The 18,884-nt window shown below is 48.4% G+C and overlaps 2 protein-coding genes across 7 annotated transcripts in view; one reads left to right on the top strand and one right to left on the bottom strand.

Annotated features, from left to right (window-relative positions):
• Window positions 1-16,253, bottom strand: part of P3H1 (prolyl 3-hydroxylase 1) — a 25,868-nt gene extending 9,615 nt beyond the window's left edge. The window contains exons 1-11 of the mRNA XM_055254885.2: window positions 15,465-16,253; window positions 11,253-11,405; window positions 8,099-8,288; window positions 7,750-7,881; window positions 6,681-6,820; window positions 4,429-4,518; window positions 4,042-4,094; window positions 3,746-3,867; window positions 1,416-1,543; window positions 1,153-1,248; window positions 150-300 (exon numbers count right to left, since the gene is read on the bottom strand). Of these exons, the coding sequence (XP_055110860.1) occupies window positions 150-300; window positions 1,153-1,248; window positions 1,416-1,543; window positions 3,746-3,867; window positions 4,042-4,094; window positions 4,429-4,518; window positions 6,681-6,820; window positions 7,750-7,881; window positions 8,099-8,288; window positions 11,253-11,405; window positions 15,465-15,929 (1,720 nt within the window). The 5' untranslated portion in view covers window positions 15,930-16,253. The remainder of the gene's footprint in view (window positions 1-149; window positions 301-1,152; window positions 1,249-1,415; window positions 1,544-3,745; window positions 3,868-4,041; window positions 4,095-4,428; window positions 4,519-6,680; window positions 6,821-7,749; window positions 7,882-8,098; window positions 8,289-11,252; window positions 11,406-15,464) is intronic.
• The window catches only part of C12H1orf50 (chromosome 12 C1orf50 homolog), a 12,516-nt gene continuing 9,853 nt past the window's right edge, over window positions 16,222-18,884 (top strand). For 5 of the 6 annotated variants that reach the window (XR_010117691.1, XR_010117689.1, XR_010117690.1 and 2 more), the window contains exons 1-2: window positions 16,222-16,348; window positions 16,467-16,582. Coding sequence is in view for 3 of the 6 variants with exons in the window: in XM_055255449.2 (XP_055111424.1) it covers window positions 16,270-16,348; window positions 16,467-16,582 (195 nt within the window). In the remaining 3 variants the exon portion in view is untranslated. The remainder of the gene's footprint in view (window positions 16,349-16,466; window positions 16,583-18,884) is intronic. The other variant, XM_063627765.1, reaches the window with a different exon arrangement.

Genomic DNA, 18,884 nt, shown 5'->3' with positions numbered 1-18,884 from the left:
GCATCACACTGGGATGCCACCCACGTGTTTACATGGGTTCCCCAACTGGAGAAAAGGGACCGCATCCTATTCTCTCTGTGTCTTCAGCATCCAGCACAGAGCTGAGGTGCAGCATGCATGGGGGGTGCTGCAGGGGTAATGAGGCCCACCTTCGATGGCAGTGCGGCACACTAGATGAGAGTAGGAAAAGTAGAGGGGCGTATCCAGATGGAAGTAGGACTCCATGATGCGCCGCACCTTCTCTGTCACGTTGTAGTACAGGTGGGCACTCTGCAGAGGAACTTTGCCTTCTTGCCCCAGCTGCCAAGGAGACAGGTGGTCAGCTGCCCTGAATGCCTGATATGGTTTGGCTCTGTGTCCCTACCCAAGTCTTATCTTGTAGTTCCCATAATTCCCATGTGTTGTGGAAGGGACCCGGTGGGAGATGACTGAATCATGGGGGTGGATCTTTCCCATGCTGTTCTCATAATAGTGAATAAGTCTCACGAGATCTGATGGCTTTAAAAAAAAGGGAGTTTGCCTGCAGAAGTTCTCTCTGCCTGCTGCCATCCATGTAAGACGTGACTTGCTCCTCTTTGCCTTCCACTATAATTGTGAGGCTTCCCCAGCCACATGGAACTGTAAGTCCAATTAAACCTCTTTCTTTTGTAAATTGCCCAGTCTCAGGTACGTCTTTATCAGCAGCGTGAAAACGGACTAACACAACGCCCCTCTTTAGGCCGCCAGAGACAGTGGGGACCAGGCCCATCCCACGTCCCCACATCCCCACTGAAGCTGCAGCCTCTGCTGCCCACGCCCAATACCCCTACCATATTCCTCTTCCTCCTCTCCTTCCTATCTCTCTTTATGAGCACGCTGTGCATCCTGCACAGAAGCACAGCCCTCTGGAATCAGCCTTTCTAAAGAAAGCATTCTCATAGCTTTGGCGAACAGTCTTATCCTGCTCCCTCTGTTTTGATTACACTCGGTCTAACAGGATTCAAAAGTGAACCTCACTCAACATAACTCATCCTCGCTTCCTGGCAACAGGAATGTTGGCAGGGGGACCCTCTTCACCTTTCCTGTCACCAGCCCCAACTCCTCCTCAAAGCCTGAGCTTCCCCCTTCCCCACCCCTTTCTCCACACTCTAGAATGCCCAGTGTTGATCTTACCTTGAGGGCTTTGAAGACAGTGACACCATAGAACTTTTCATTGGGAGTATGTGGGGAGGTCTGACCCCGGTAGCCATCTCCTGAGGTTGCTGCCACCTACAAGGCCCAAAACACAAGGTGATGTTAGCCAGGGCAGCTGAGGGCTTGAGAAGAGGTGGTCAACTGTGGCCAGGAAGAGGAAGGCGAAGGCTACCGCCCAAGGGGCACTTGGTGGGGGGATGCTGGACCCTCGGGGGAAGGGGCAGTCACTGGGCTTCCCTTACATTGGTCAGCCTCTGCAGCTCCTGACACTCGTGGTCAGAGATTACGCCATCCATCACCACCCGCTGGGAACCATTCAGGAGTTTGGAGTTCATGGTGAGACTGATGCCTTCATACAGCAGGGGGCCACCTGCAAAGCAATGACAAAACTCTAGCTAAATCTAGCAGCAGCTAGACCAAAGACTCTCCATTGGATATTGCCTCCTTGTCAGCAAATAGAAATTCCAGCTGTTTCCTTTTCACCAGCAAAATCTCCTGCTAGGTCATTTTCAAAGGTAGAATGGTCCAGAGGACAGAACATAGAGCTGAAAGATGAGATTCCCAGTCCCAGCTCCATGACCAAATAGCTGCTGGCTCTTGGGCCATGACACACTGTTGAGGAAACATCAGAAACACAATCCTAAAACATGAGCTCCAGAATGAGGAAGAACTGACTTTGACTGCTAGATCCTCCATTGATTAGCTGTGTGACCTTGGCAAGTTACTTAACCTCCCTGAGGTTAATTTTAATTAATTAAAATGTTCTCATCTGTCAAACAGTATCTACCTTATATGTTTGATGCCAGTATAATGTTAAGAACAAGGAAGGCAAGTTAAAAGCTTAGCACAATATTTGGCACATGGTAAGTCCTCAAAAGTTTGGCTACCATGATATCATCATCATTATTCATTTAAAATAAGGATCTTGCAATCTGCATGACTCACCTCTCAGTTATAAGAATCAAGAGAAATAACAAAGTGAATGTGGTCTGAAAACAAAGGAATGCTGGACAAATTCTTTTCATACGCTAATCTTGTTTAATTAACCACTGTTAATTTAAGCAACTATAGGGTAAAAGTCAACATTTCTTTCTTACAGTTCTCATGGTGTTTCTCTGTGCTAGGGACATACAAATACTAGAGACTCAGTTCAACTCCACTCGATAACTGAAGCCTCAGTGTGTACCAGGAACTGTGCCAGACAGGGTGAGAGATGAATCCTAGTAGACAGGACCTGTTCTCTAACAATTATGCCAATAACTAGCACAAGACAGACCATAAATGCCCTAAGAAGTTCAAAAGAAAGGAGGGGACTCCAATCATCTGGAAGGTTAAGAAAGGCTTTACGGCAGGGCACAGCGGCTTATGCCTGTAATCCCAGCACTTTGGGAGGCCGGGGCGGGCAGATCATAAGGTCAGGAGTTTGAGACCAGCCTGGCCAACGTGGTGAAACCCTGTCTCTACTAAAAATACAAAAAAATTAGCCAGGCATGGTGCCGCGTGCCTGAAATCCCAGCTACTTGGGAGGCTGAGGCAGGAGAATTGCTTGATGATCCCGGGATGTGGAGGTTGCAGAGAGCCAAAATCGTGCCACTGCCCTCCAGCCTGGGCGACAGAGTGAGACTCCGTCTCCGAAAAAAAAAGAAAGGCTTTGCAGGGTGTATCTCAGATGTCCTCATGGGCAGGGATGGTGGGAAGCGTACTAGGACAGCCAGGCATAAACACAGACTGGTGGGCAGTGGGCGGGCTCACAGAACGTGGTGCAGTCCCGTGTGAAGAGAAGGTGTAAACAGGACAAGAGCAGAACATTCGGTTAAGGGGCAGGCACGGAGGATGGGTCAGAGACCAGTGTCTGGAAGACTGGCCTAGCTACCATGTGTGGGCAGGGGCAAGGACAGGCCAGACGAGGAGAGGGTGGGTGCAGATAGGAGGTGCCAGGGCCTGAAGGAGGCCTGAGGCAATGAAAAATGGAAAAGTCTGGGGAGACAGCTGAGAAGCACTGCAGAGCACAGCCATAATCAGTAGGCCTTCCCAGCAGCTTGCAGAAAACAGGCACAGGAGGAAGAGGAGCCAAAGGAGGCCTGAAGGCGTTGAGTCTCAGTAACGGGACAAATGGTAAAAACTGGGAGAAAACAGTTTGGGAGTGGGGAGACATGATGAGTTAATACCTATGGAAGTGGACAACACTAGTCACTCGTGTTTCTGTGACACAGGAGTCTCATTTCTTTCTTTTCTTTTTTTTTAAAGATGAGGTCTTGCTATATTGCCCAGGCTGGATTCAAACTCCTGGGCTCAAGTGATCCTCCTGCCTCAGCCTGCTGAGTAGCTGGGATTACGAGTGTACACCACTGCATCCTGGAGTCTGATTTCTAAACCAAAGGATGATTCTCAGTGCTCTTTCCAGCTGAAAGTCCCGCTGGTGAGTTGGGAAGGATGCCCACTGAACTTGCACTCTAAGGCTGGCTCATGGTGAGCTCTGCAATGCTGGGGTGGAGTGCTGCCTGGCAAATGTGGGGTGACCTGCTTGGCTCCCTGACAACAGCCAGACATGCCCCTATCTCCGTCCTCTCACCTTCCCGGGTCAGTCTGCTCACATCCAATGACTCCTTGGTCTTCTCTTCCACAAGGGTCTCGATTTCCTTCATAAGGTTCCCAATCTCCTGAGAGATGCGTATGGCTGTTTCCCGTTCTGACCTATGAGCATAGCCGCTCTGAGGACTGCATTCCAGGGCCAGCCCTGGGCTCCACCCCAACTTCCCAAACTGGACCTGCCCACCCCTTGCCAGGAGTTCACATCTGCCTGGGCTCAGGAAGCCTCAAGTGCTTCATCAGACTGATCCAACCATGCAGTTTCTTCAAGGTCCTCACTTCTGTTTCTCTTGCAATCTCTTGGGAATCACTTCTTCTGGAGTCCATGAATCCTAAGGAAGTCAGGAAGAAATGAAAAAGGTAAGATGATCTACCTAATCTTCCAGGTGTCTCAGTGCATAAAATAAGGCCCACAGGAGTAATCCAGCTTAAAACCCTCTTCCTTTCAGGAGACAAAATGGGAGGTTTCCATATCTAAGTCCCTTCTAGCTGCCCAGTGTTCCCCTTTCATCTGTCTCTCATCCCTGCCTTGCACAGATCCCAGGCTAGCTAGGCCCAGCCTCCAACAAGTTTTCTCTCAGAATCGCACAGTGTTCCCCTCCTCCCCATTCATCTCCCCCGCTCACTCTTTCCCCGCTCCCTTCCGGCTCCTGTATCCTAGCTCACCGGATCCACAAAGGGAATTCCAAAAACATCATAAGCGAAGAAAAGCAGTTCTTTCTCCAGTAGGCTTCGCTGTCGGTACTCCTTGGCACTCTGAGGGTACAAAGGCAAACAAATACCCCAGAACTCAGCCCTGTCTTTTAACCTCTGGGAGTTCCCCTCCTGGCACCCCACACTGACGCTCCCATGTGACCTGAGGCCTCCTCTCCCTACCAATGCTCTCTGTCTGTTCCCCAGTTTGAGACAAAAGCCTAATTTCTGTGTCCAAGGGCTCCTCTGCCTGGCACAAGCAACAGTACCTCTGAGGTACTGGAATAACCAGGCTTTCCTTAAGGGAAAAAGCCCTGCTCCTCCCCCATCCCAACCGCCATTAGTCTCTAGGACAGAAAATCTGATGATTCTCAGAAGTGGAAATATTCTTCAAAGAAGGAGAATTCCTTCTTGACTTGTACAGGAGTCCACAAAACAGGAAAAGGAATCAGGCATTAGGCAACCGACATGTTATTCATTTGATCTTCATAGCCACATCTGAGGTTGATACTAGTACGCTCATTCTACAGAGGAAGCATCTGAGGCACAGAGGAGATGTACTACTGTCTAAGGTGACACTACAGGACACGGGAGAGCAGCGACCTACAGTCAAACCCAGGTCTTCTGTTATCTTTTTCTTTTTTTTCATAGCAGAATGTGCATTTGGACAGACAAAGCCGGGTCTTTACAGTCCTAAAGCCCATGTGCTTCCTGCTCTGCCACCTGCCTCCTCTCAGACCCTAACCAGACCACACCCCTCCCTGAGGATGAGCAGTTGCAGTGGGAGGGGCTGGCACTCTGGCCTTCCCACATGGACTCCCGGGCAAGGCTTACCCAGGGCAGGGAAACTGAGTACCTTCCACGGTCACATCTTTCCCTAGGTGCCCTGCTAATCTCCAAGCAGCAGGAGGAGGAAGGAAGAGAAAAAGACATCATCAGTTGAAATAAAACATGAGGCAGTTCAAGGAGGAATTAAAGGAGTCAATGAATCCTATGTCATCTACTATATTTACCTAAGAGGAAGAGAGACGTTTTCTCCTCAGGAGTTTACATTACTGGCTTCTGTCACCAAGTGCTATGTTATCTCATTTAACACTCTCCAATGACCCTATAAAGCTGCTATGAAGCAAACCCCACTTCCATCCTTTATTCATTCGATGCTGATTTACTGAGTGTCAGCCATGTGTCTGGAGCTGTGCCTGCACTGGGGCAAAGCCGGGAACAGATTCTGGTCACCACTAACTGGCCACAAGCCACTGCACAAGTTACTTCATCTCTCAGATGCTAACAGTCCTCATCCCCAAAGTGGGAAGAAGAGTGCTGACCTTGCAGGGCGGCTGTGATGATTAAATGAGATGATGGATACAGCCCACCCCGCACAGAGCTTCGCCTGGACAGGGGCTCAACAAATGTTAGTTACCTTCTTTCCAAAAGGGGACTTCTAGTTAAAAATGCTAGATTGGCCACATGGGTTTATTTCTCCTCACTCCCCTCAGACTCCCCTTAATGGCCATAAGGAAGGCAGGGAAAAGGTATTAACCAAGCAAGACAAAAGAGACTGGAAGTGCCATCTTAAAGCCAGATGGTCACCATCTAGTGGCTAAAGAGGACAACTACAATGACAACCCACTTGGGAGGGGCAGCAAGAGGCTGTTTCTACCGGAGGCTCTCAGGCTCCAGAGCTCGGAAGGAAGAGCCTGGGTGTCTCCCTTCAGCGCAGCAGTCTTTGTGTTATACAGATATTTCTCCTGGTTTTGGAGAGAGACAGGGAAAATGCTGAAAGATGGGAGAGAACAAACAATGCAGGAAGAAGAAGAGATGGGAAAGAAAATGGAGACAGAAAACAAGTGAGCAGAAAAAAAAAACAAACCCAGTATTAAGTGAAAAATGATAGATCTTGGCCAAATAATATCGAGTGTCCAAGTTAGGGGTGCCACCAGGGGAAAGAATATGCCTGCCGCGCAGTTCTGCGGGACTCAGAGAATAAATAGACTTCTGGGCCCAGATAACGCTAATTGAGGCTCCTATGTACTCCCCACACTCCCTCCCTGTGCTCCTTTCTCCTCTGAATAACAAGCCAAGTGAGTGAACTCACATCTGGCCCCGACACTGACACCTGGCCCCTGCCCTGCATGCGCAGCACTGAATCCTCTCTGCTAACCCACTTTTCTGCCCTCAGGTCTGAGTTCAGCTGGCAGCTGTCATAACAGAAGGAAGTCTCTCACCTCACGGGGGCTGATGGATCTGGTGTGTTCTTCTCCAAGCATAGCTGTATAATAGGCCAAATTTTGGTTCATCACCTCGTCATTGGGGAAGAAGAGAAGATAGGTCTTGGCACATTCAACAGCCTGTGAATAATTCCCAACTGCAAAGTGGAAAGAAGAATGGCTGAGAGGAAAGAGTCAAAAGGAAAGGATCAAATCCTGGCACCAGGGACCACTTAGTGTTCAGTCTCCACAAAGCTTGAGGCAATGGCAATATGACAAGGTGGTGCCTGCTACTTAACATGATGGCCTGATTTCAGGGTCAGGAGTTATGGAATACACATAGAATGTGTGATTAATTTTAAGGTGAGGTGGTCAATGTCCTCAGGGCTGCCCAACAATGAAAGAGAAAAGAATCAGAATTCTCTGAATGCCTACATCTTTTAAGATTCACAAATAATTCCAATACCGCTTAATATTTTGCCTCAATACACTCAATCATTAGATCAATCTCCCTGTCTTCCTACCTTCTTTTTTCTATAGATTTTCAGAAGACAGGGAAGATTACAATAGCAGATTGTCTCTTTGGCAAAATAGTTCTTGTTGATATTTGTTAGTCACCTCAACTCAACTGTAAATATTGTACACTCATCAATATGTTTGTAATGCTTAGCACACAGTAGGAACTCTGCAAAGAGTTGGTTTTCTGGGTATTAATTGGCAGCCCCACAAAAGCATCAGTGCTATACCAGGGACAGGGCTGGCTAATGTCCTCTGAGCTAGTTTAAACAGTGGCATACCCTTATTTTGCTGTTAACTTTAATTCAAAGGCAAAAATAGATTACAAGTTATAGAAGGGACAAGAGATGAGGTCCTAAGTCTCCCTCCCCCAGCTTTTTGGGTTGCTGGTATTGGCTTCCTAGGCCAGTTGTTTATAACAAACTACCCAGGGATCACTTGGCATGGTGCCTCCCATAGCTACTGAAAGAAGCCAAACACCTTGAGGAAGTAAGTGGCTGTAATCCCTGCCCACCTTGCCTTTAGTTACTTAGTTAGCCAGCAGAGAAAGAGGAAGGAAAGTAGGCCTTACTGTTATAGTAGGCAAACTGCAGATAATTATAATGTGATGGGAGGAAGTCTTCAAAGGGCTTCTCTCGACTTGGGTGGGAAGCAAGCTCGGTGACGCAGTTCTGCTTACAGCTGAGGACCTGGATATAATGATCTGAAAGGAATCAAAGAGAAGGAATAACTATGAGGTCACTCTTTAGGACTCAAATTCTGGTTAAGATGAACAAATCCAAATGGAAGCAATTTTTCATCAGCTTCTCAGATTTAATAAATTGAGGAATGAGGGTGAAAATTCCCCATTTATATTATCAGATGGTGACCTTAGAGTCCCAGGAGACCTGGCTGAAGGTCTGGCTCTGAAATGCACGCACCTGTGATGGCCTGGAAGAGGTCAGCGTTGTACTCAAGGTAGTTGTAGCCATCGTAGTCATAGGGCCCTTCGCAGAGGGCACGGCACTCCTCATAGGCCACAAAGTATTCTTGCAGCGCTGCCTCTAGGTGGGGCACAGCTTCCTGTGGCTGTTCCTCTGAGTAGAGTCGCACTCCCAGTCGAAATTCTTGCTACTGGGAAGAAGGGGCACTCAAATGCAGGCCACAGAGGAGGAACCCTCTCTCCTTGCCCTCAGCCACCTTCACAGGGGTCCTAATTTCCTGTTCCTCAGGTTATGGATGGAAAGGGGTGACCTGGGTACCACTACAGAAGGAAGGCCTTTTGTAAATGGTCTTTACAAAACATTTAGCTCTGGAAATTTAAAAACATTTAGCTCTTTTTTTCTTTTTTTGAGAGAGTCTCACTCTGTTGCCCAGGCTGTACTGCAGTGGCACAATCTCAGCTCACCTGCAACCTCCACCTCCTGGGTTCAAGCGATTCTCTTGCCTCAGCCTCCCTAGTAGCTGGGATTACACTGTGCCCAGCTAATTTTTGTATTTTAGTAAAGACGGGGTTTCAACATGTTGGCCAGGCTGGTCTCGAACTCCTAACCTCAAGCAATCCTCCCACCTTGGCCTCCTAAAGTGCTGGGATTACAGGTGTGAGCCACTGTGCCTGGCCAAAAAACATTTAACTCTTAATCTAGATGAAAGATATCTGGGAGTTCATTATGATTTTCTTGTACTTTTCTCCGCCCCCCCCCCCCCCCCCAATTAGTGATAGATTCTTGCACTTTTTTTTTTTTTTTTTTTTTTTGAGTTGGAGTTTCACTCTTATTGCCCAGGCTGGAGTGCAATGGTGCGATCTTGGCTCACCGCAACCTCCGCCTCCAGGGTTCAAGCAATTCTCCTGCCTCAGCCTCCAGAGTAGCTGGGATTACAGGTGTGCGCCACCATGCCTGGCTAATTTTGTGTTTTTAGTAGAGATGGGGTTTTGTCATGTTGGTCTGGCTGGTCTTGAACTCCTGACCTCAGGTGATCTGCCCGCCTCGGCCTCCCAAAGTGCTGGGATTACAGGCGTGAGCCACTGTGCCTGGCCCAGGTTCTTGCACTTTTTTGTAGGGCTAACAGATTTCAAATAAACACAACTTACTTTTTGTTTTGTTTTATTTTGAGACAGAGTCTTTTTTTTTTTTGAGACAGACAGCCCAGGCTGGAGGGCAGTGGCATGATCTCAGCTCACTGCAACCTCCACCTCCTGGGTTCAAGTGATTCTAGCGCCTCAGCCTCCTGAGAAGCTGGGATTACAGGCATACACCATCACACCTGGTTAATTTTTGTATTTGTAGTAGAGACAGGATTTCACCATGTTGGCCAGGCTGGTCTTGAACTTCTGGCCTCAAGTGATCCACTCACCTTGGCCTCCCAAAGTGCTGGGATTACAGGCATGAGCCACCATGCCCGGCCGACACAACTTACTTTTTTTTTTTTTTTTTTGTGATGGCGTCTCACTCTGTCACCCAGGCTGGAATGCAGTGGCGCAATCTCAGCTCACTGCAACCTCCGCCTCCTGGGTTCAAGCAATTCTCCTGCCTCAGGCTCCTGAGTAGCTGGGAATACAGGCACACACCACCACGCTCAGCTAATTTTTGTATTTTTAGTAGAGACAGGAATTCACCATGTTGGGCAGGATGGTCTCGATCTCCTGACCTTGTGATCCACCCTCCTTGGCCTTCCAAAGTGCTGGGATGACAGGTGTGATCTACTGCACCTGGCCACAACTTACTTTTAAAAGTCATTCTTTTTTTTTCTTTTTTTTTTTTGACTCTGGCTCTGTCACCCAGGCTGGAGTGCAGTGGCACAATCTTGGCCCACTGCAACCTCCACCTTCTGGGTTCAAGCTATTCTCCTGCCTCCGTGTCGAGTAGCTGGGATTACGGGTGCGCGCCACCATGCCTGGCTAATTTTTGTATTTTTAGTAGAGATGGGGTTTCACCATATTAGCCAGGCTGGTCTCAAACTCCTGACCTCAAGTGATCCACCCACCTCGGCCTCCCAAAGTGCTGGGATTACAGGTGTTAGCCACTGCGCCTGGCCTAAAAGTCATTCTTATATTATTTCTAACATTCCTATTTCATAATTAAAATGTAAGGAACCATAAGCTCTCTATAAAATGCTATATCATCACAGACAGTCTCTCCTTTGGAACAGACTTTTCCTGCTAAACAAATAGAATAAGAACATTGAGGGATACTGTAACATTTATTGTAGTGAAAATCAAAAACATACATGACGAAAAAAATGTGACTAGTGAATTAATATAGTCTCTGCATAAGATGGACTATCATGCAGCCATAAACAATTATGTTTTCAAATAAAACTGAAGACATGAGAAAAGACTCATGATAATAATGTTAGTTAAAAAATGATGATGGGGCTGGCCATGGTGGCTCACACCTGTAATCCCAGCACTTTGGGAGGCCAAGGCAGTAGGATCGCTTGAGGCCAGGAGTTTGAAATCAGCCTGGGCAACACAGTGAGACCCCGTCTCTACAAAAAATAAAAACAATAGCTGGGTGTGGTGGTGCATGCCTCTAGTCCCAGCTATTTGTGAGGCTGAGGTGGGAGGATCACTTGAGCCCAGGAGGTCAAGGCTGCAGTGAGCCATGATCACACCATTGCACTGCAGCCTGGACGACAAAGTGAGACCCTGCCTCAAAAAAAATAAAAAAGATGATAAAAAATGCATACACAATATAACACCAAATTAGATGAAAAAAATCATATACGGAAGACTTAAAAAAATAGGGCAAAATATAAACTGGTTTTCTTAAGGTGGCAGTATTACAAATGATTACTTTTTGTTTTATACTTACCTACATTTCTACAATGTTATACAATGAACATTTATTACTTCTGTAATGTAATTAGAAAACAACCTTAGTAATGTCATTTAAAAAAAAACAAAAGAATGCATGCCTGTAGTCCCAACTACTCAGGAGGCCGAGATTAGAGGGTCTCTTGAATCCAGGAATTTGAGGTTACAGTGAGCTATGATCAAGCCACTGCACTCCAGCCTGGGTGACAGAGCAAGACTCTGTCTCTAAAATAAATTTAAAAAGAAAGAGAGAAAGATGGGGATAAAGTTTTTTTCACCATATGGGGTTGAGTCTCAAGATCCTTGAAGTCAGCCTCCTTCACTCCAGACATGGTTTGGTAATAGTCTAGGTTCTGCCGCATTTCCATGTGCTCAGGATTGCCCACGAAGAAGGTGTGTGCTGCGGCAACAGCTTTCTCCAACTTGTTGATCTAAGAATGAAGCATGAGAAGGTAGGTAATACTCACATCCAAACTCTGAACGTTTGTGTCCACATGAGCAGTCCACATAAACAGGAAATCCTTGCCTCCCTGAGCCCTCCACTCAGCATGCCCAGCCCCTGCCAGCCCCAGGAAGCACACCTATTGCAGGAACTACCCACGACAGATTAGGAGCACAGTGCCCTGGGCAGATTTGTAGCTCTTTCCCAAGTCAGATTTAGGGGTTCCCCAGATTATAGGAAGTAGCAATGTTCTATTTTAAAACAAAGGTCATATTGTATGGGGAGTGCTGTGAAAGACTGACTGCCTACATAATATGTTTTCATGCCGGGCGCAGTGGCTCAGGTCTGTAATCCCAGCATTTTCAGAGGCCGAGGCAGGTGGATCACTTGAGCTCAGGAGTTCAAGACCAGTCTGGGCAACATGGTGAAACCCTGTCTTTACAAAAAATACAAAAATTACATGGTACTGTATGCCTGTAGTCCCAGCTACTCTGCAGGCTGAGGTGGAAGGATCGCTTGGGCCTGGGAGGCAGAGGTTGCAGTGAGCCAAGATGGTGCCACAGCACTCCAGCTTGGGTGACAGAGCAGGACCCTGACTCAAAAAGAAAAAAAAAAAAAGAATACATATATATATATATTTCATGATTCAAATGTAATGCCTGAGCTGAAGAAATTCTGTGACTTCAAGGATTTAGGGGTAGAGAAAAAAGAGCAGCTAACAGACTATGCCTAAGAATTTTTCTAGAAAAAAAAATTTTTTTTTTGCATAAAATAAAATGAAGAATTTTTGAGACATTTAGGGAAAAGGTGGATGGCCAAAAATTCTAAGGTCTTTTACTAAGTCCAGACATAGTATTTTCTGACTCAAAGCTCAGGGCTCATGAGGTTCAAACAAATAGCTCCAAGAAATCAGAGGGGGTGGTCGGGGGCAGTAGCTCACGCCTATAATCCCAGCACTTTGGGAGGCCGAAGCAGGCAGATTACTTGAGGTCAGGAGTTTGAGACCAGCCTGGACAACATGGTGAAACCCCATCTCTACCAAAAATACAAAAATTAGCTGGGCGTTGTGGCGCATACCCGTAATCCCAGCTTCTTAGGAGGCTGAGGCAGGAGAATCGCTTGAACCTGGGAGGCGGAAGTTACAGTGAGCCAAGATCGCGGCGCTGTACTCCAGCCTGGGTGACAGAGCAAGACTCTGTCTCAAAAAAAAAAAAAAAAAAAAAAAAAAATCCAAAGGGGAGAAATAGGCTACAGACCTATTTCAATGCCCACAGCAATGGACTCCAGCATGTCAAAGTAACACAGGTTTCATATATAGAATCCAACCAAATAAATCACTGATGATCTAGTAATTAACTATGTGGACACTGGTATCAAAGAGACCAGCCGTGGCCGGGCACGGGGGCTCACGCCTGTAATCCCAGCACTTTGGGAGGCTGAGGCGGGCAGATCATGAGGTCAGGAGTTTGAGACCAGCCTGACCAACATGGTGAAACCCCATCTCTACTAAAAATACAAAAAATAGCTGGGCGTGGTGGCGTGTGCCTGTAATCCCAGCTACTCGGGAGGCTGAGGCAGGAGAATCGCTTGAACCCAGGAGGTGGAGGTTGCAGTGAGCCGAGATCGCACCATTGCACTCTAGCTTGGGCAACAAGAGTGAAACTCCATCTCAAAAAAAAAAAAGAAAAGAGGGCCGGCGTGGTGGCTCACGCCTGTAATCCCAGCACTTTGGGAGGCCAAGGCGGGTGGATCACAAGGTCAGGAGATCGAGACCATCCTGGCCAATATGGTGAAACCCCGTCTCTACTAAAAATACAAAAGTTAACCAGGTGTGATGGCACGTGCCTGTAATCCCAGCTACTCGGGAGGCTGAGGCAGGAGAATCACTTGAACCAGAAAACCAGAAGTCAGAGGTTGCAGTGAACCGAGGTCACCACTGCACTCCAGCCTGGCAACAGCGAGACTCCATCTCAAAAAAAAAAAAAGAAAGAAAGAAAAGAGACCAGCCAGCAGCACATCTGGGCTTAATGACTCACTGACTGGCTGGGCAGTAGACAAGATACTTAAAGTTTACTTTCTAAACTCAGTTTCCCTAATCTATCATCTGGAGATAGCATTCTCTAGCTATCTCCTAGCATTGTTGAGAGTTCAACGAGATAATATACGTGCCGCCTGTAATACATGGTGCTGGGCACAGATTAAGTGCTCAATAAATTTTAGGTGGTATGATTAATATGCTAAGAAAACTTATTTTCTTATCATTGGTACTAGTAAAGTCACACTAAAAGAGTCAGCCCTGGTTAGGTGACCCAAGGTAAATAACTCCCCATCACTGTACCTCACTTTCTTTAACTGTAAAATTAGAAATTTTCTCAGGTCTGTCCCTTTTATGCAATTACCCTATCTCTCGTGTCTTTCAGCACTGCCCCTGCCCTTCTCTGTTCTCCCTCATGTCCTCACTCCTCTCTCCACCCCCAGCCTTCTTTACTCCCTAAGCACTGAGGTACTTAACCTCCTCTCTGGGGACAAATGCCTGTCTCCTAATCATGTGCCACCACTTTCTCCTTCTTCCAAGGCTCATTCACCATGGCTTCCAGAATAAGCATTTTAAAACCCAAATCTGAGGATGGCTCCCTGCAGTCCGCAGAATTCTCTTCCAAATCTGGCCTCACTGACCTTTCTAGCCTCTTCTCCTACTACTCCCCACACACATCTCGACATTGCAATCACAACAATTCATTTTTTTTTTCCTAAATACATCATGCTTTGGTTCTACTTTTCCCTCTAGCTGGAGGAGCCTTCTTTCCTCTCCCCCTGGCAATACTTAGGACAGGCTTCAATATTACCTCTTCTTTGAAGTCTAATTTCTCTGACATAAAGCTAGAGTCTCCCTCCTTTGTGCTCCCACAGCCCTAAGTATATGCCCTTGCAGTAGCCCTTACTACAGTAACTCTTAACCGTAAAGCAAGACAAAGCAAAGACGTTAGTCGAGCATTTAATTACTTGTACAAGAACTGGAATGCAGTAGGTATGCAATACATGTTTGTCAAATAGTTTTAGAAAGTGCTATGATGAAGCGACATAACCAAAGACATAATGCAATTATTTTGATTTCAAGTCCAGCGCTCTTCCGAGTAGCTAGGAAAAATGAGGGGAACTGTGTAGGTAGAATGCTGTGGGGGGGGGTGGAAATCTGAGGTCCCCAAGAATCTCTAAGTCTCTCTTTAGGTCGAATCGAAGGTCTTTTAAACTACAGATATAACAGATATAATGCACAACTCTTTCTCCCCCCACTCCCAATACAGTGGGACTAATAACAGCATCTACCTGACAGGATATTGCGAAGATTAGGGCAAATGCGTTAATAAATGCAAACTGCTTAAAATAGTGCCTGGAAGTACGTGCTGGCTATCGTCATCATCATCGTCATCATCACCACCACCAAACAAGCCTGGAACGCTCCAAGCCCAAGTGTACACTTGGACACATGGCACTCTGGCATTCCTAAAAATACTCATTTTCTTTGTAAACCTGACAGACTAGCCAGAGGGTCCCCCCCGCCCCCCCCCCCCCCAACAAGCAGGGTCAGGCAGCCCCTGCCGGCGACGTGGCAACCTCACATCCTGAAAGAGAGCTGCTGAATCAAACAGCAGGAAAAGCACCACTGGAAAACCAACCGGAAGGAAGATATTGTAGACCGCTACTAGCTTCTCACTCGGACACTTACAATGACATCAGGATGGGAGACCCAAACTGCCGCTTTAATTCCTTCTAGATTTCCCAGAGAACAAAATGGCCATGAGTTTTGCTTGGCCTGTGCCCTAATCCCAGGCTGGACCTTTGGGGTTAGCATCTGCCCATGCGAACTGGGCGAGGAAGGTCTCCTGCCAGGAAGCAGCTCTCCCCGGCTCCGAGGAGAGTTCCCCAGCCAGGAGGCCACTTTCCCCTCCCTGCGGACACTTCCCCGATCCCCCAAGCTCCCCAGGTCCCCTGCAACACTCCTCTCCCCAGAAGGACCCCGGCCGCCCGGCTCCGGGCAGGTCTGCACCTTGAAGTAGGCGACCTGCAGGTAGTTGTAGGGGCTCCGCTTGCGGAACTCTAGCTCCATCTCTTCGCTGAGCGAGTGGGCGGCCGGCGGCCCGAGGCAGCGGCGCAGGCAGGCAGCGCGGCGCAGGAGGCCCCCGAAGAAGCTCAGGTCGCGCAGGGCGGCGGCGCCCGAGGCCTGGGCCGGGCTGGGGGACCAGTCGGGGTCCAGCTCCCATGGGAAGTCGGCGGCACACTGGGTGCGGCAGCGCAGGCGAAGGGCGCGGAGGGCTGCCCGGGAGCGCAGCGCCCGTTCCATGCTCAGGACCACCCCGGGCCAGTCCCCGCGCGCGTAGGCTGCGGTCCCCTCGGCGAAGAGCAGATCAGGCGTCACCATGCCCCATCCTGCCTCGGACTCGACCTCGGCTTGGGAGGCAGTGGCCACGACAGCCAGCAGTGTGGTCAGCAGCTTCAACGCGCGTGCCGCCATCGCTCCCTCAGACCTAACGGGACCGCCAGCCACCCGCCACGGAGGCCGGAGTCCCGCCCCCGGCGAAGGCCCGTCCCCGGGCGAAGCCCCATCTCCCCAGCCGGGCGGCGCATGCCCAAGAGGCTTGCACCGCCTCTTTTCCTCTCAGTCAACCCGGATCCACCCACCGGCCCTCAGCGAATCCCGGCGCGTCAGCCGGAGCCCCGCCTCCGAGCTCAGGCCTTGCTCAGTCGAACTGACGCCCAGTAGACAAGAAAGACGGAAGCCCCGCCCACGCGCCTTTATGCGCAGGCTCTTCCGACTCGCACAGGCCAGGGAGTGGGGAGGATAAGGCGCTGTCATGGAGGATGCCGCCGCGCCGGGGCGGACCGAGGGGGTCCTTGAAAGGCAAGGAGCGCCGCCAGCTGCAGGCCAGGGAGGTATGCGGGGCGGGAGTCAGCAGGGGCAAGTCAGCCCCCGCGAGGCAGCCGGTCTCGGGGCTCCGCGGGAGGCCGACGGCGGGAGCTCACGGCTTGTGTTCCTGGGTGTGTGTCGCAGGAGCCCTGGTGGAGCTCACCCCGACCCCCGGCGGCCTGGCCCTGGTGAGCCCCTACCACACCCACCGGGCTGGGGACCCCTTAGACCTCGTGGCGCTCGCAGAGCAGGTGCAGAAGGTGAGGAGGCGCGGCCGGGGCAGCGAATAACCATTTTCGTTCACGTTGTGCTCTGCGTCTTTCGGCTCAGACCTCACTACCACCTGTGGTGGGGGTGGCATTTGCTCTTGTCTCCATTTTGCAGACGAGTAAAGCCGACTGTCGTTGTGAGTCGATGGCCTGATTCGAATGACCTTCTGGGACCAAAGGCTTCTCTAACTGCAACTTGAGTGCCCATAATCTTCCTTCGTGGGAAGGTTTACACAACACTTTAGTGTTATTTCATTTGCACTTTAGGACAGCCTTGTGAGGTAGGCAGTACAGAGTTATTCTTCCCATTTGACACAAAGAAAAGTTCCCCGGGAAGTTTCAAGGTCCGCTTATTTTAAGCTGCTTCCCATAAGATCTTTGTTACCTGAGAGTTTAAACATCTTCTAGCAGGGCAAGGACTCCAAGTTTAGTCCTCATTAAACACAGTATTCCCAAGCCCAGTGTTTATATATGGATGGCCAAAATAAGTCAAATAAGGAGGAAATGTGAAATAATGGAAAAAACACTGGAAGTTTGGACACATAAGTATTAATCCCATTTTTGATACTAACTTGCAGTGCGACTTAAGGCAGATTACTTCTCTCTGGACCTCAGCTGTTTTATCTGTGAAGTGAAAGGTTTGAAGTAGGAGAGCTCCAAGATCTAAAGTTTTGTCATTGTTCAATGAAAAACCAGATTCTTTCTTATCTCTTCTCAAGACTTCCAGTTGTACACCCTCTTCAGTGTGCACAGATGGAGGGACCTGCTGTTTTAAAGATTATGATGGCCCCTTATCCCTATATACACTATCAGATTTGGCCTTGATTATGTTCCAAGGTCTTTGCTTTGCTCAAAATTATTTAATGTGCTCAAATTCCCTCACATCTCTTTTTTTTTTTCAATGATCCTAGAAATCCTTCGAAGCCTTTTCTTTTAAAATTAAGAAAAATTCAGATACGCAGGAAAGCTCCTTTAATTCAAAACTTGGCTTTCTTCTTTTTGAAGAGCTGGGGAGCAAAGTGCAACTTTTATGGATTAAGAGAATATGCATCTAGTTAATCAGATTACTCTTATTGGGAGAGAGGTTGGTAGGGACAGAATCTTGTGCACACAACATATTCATGTGCTATTGAATGACTATCATGTTTATTACAATGGCCTGAACAGATGGAAGAAAGAACATCGTTTTTGTCTTTCATCCTATAATCTTGTGAAATACAGAGGATGCATTATGATGCTGCCTCTGTTTCCCCCAATACAATCTGTATCTGAGAAGCTGAAGAAGAAAAAACTTTAGAGACAAACAAATTGAATCAAACATATTTACTATCTAAAATGTACTTTTTGGCCAGTGCTGTGACTCACACTTGTAATCCCAGCACTTTGGGAGGCCAGGGTGGGTGGATCATTTGAAGTCAGGAGTTAAAGACCAGCCTGGCCAACATGGTGAAACCCCATCTCTACTAAAAGGTGTGGTGGCTCATGCCTGTAGTCTCAGCTACTCGGGAGGCTGAGGCATGAGAATCGCTTGAGCCCAGGAGACAGAGGTTGCAGTGAGCTGAGATCGCACCACTGCACTCCAGAATTGGTGACAGAGTGAGACTCTTAAAAAAAAAAAAATGAGGCTGGGCGTGGTGGCTCACGCCTGTAATCTTAGCACTTTGGGAGGTTAAGGCGGGAGGATTGCCTGAGCTCAGGAGTTGGAGACCAGCCTGGGCAACATGGTGAAACCCTGTCTCTACTAAAATACAAAAAATTAGCTGGGCATGGCAGTGTGTGCCCGTAGTCCAAAGCTACTCTGGAGGCCGAGGCGGGAGAATTGCTTGAACCTGGGAGGCAGAGGTTGCAGTGAGCTAAGATCACACCACTGCACTCCAGCCTGGGTGACAGAGCAAGTCTAAAAAAAAAAAAAAAGGGTGGTGGGCTGGGTGCGGTGGCTCACGCTTGTAATCCGAGCACTTTGGGAGGCCAAGGCGGGCGGATCACGAGATCAGGAATTCAAGACCAGCCTGGCCAACATAGTGAAACCGTATCTCTACTAAAAATACAAAAAATTAGCCGGGCATGATGGCAGACACCTGTAATTCCAGCTACTCATGAGGCTGAGGCAGGAGAATCACTTGAACCTGGGAGGCAGATGTTGCAGTGAGTGGAGATTGTGCCACTTCACTCCAGCCTGGGTGACAGAGTGAGACTCCGTCTCAAAAAAAAAAAAAAAAGTACTTTTTTATCAGGACTGACCCAGTATTAGTGTGTGTTCAGAAAGCTCAGGAGGCCTGGTATTAAGGCATGA

Source organism: Symphalangus syndactylus, chromosome 12 (genome assembly GCF_028878055.3).
Source record: "Symphalangus syndactylus isolate Jambi chromosome 12, NHGRI_mSymSyn1-v2.1_pri, whole genome shotgun sequence".
In the NCBI taxonomy this organism is placed as follows: domain Eukaryota; kingdom Metazoa; phylum Chordata; class Mammalia; order Primates; family Hylobatidae; genus Symphalangus; species Symphalangus syndactylus.
Note: the sequence above shows the minus strand (reverse complement) of the source record. Positions and strands in the feature narration are given on the sequence as shown.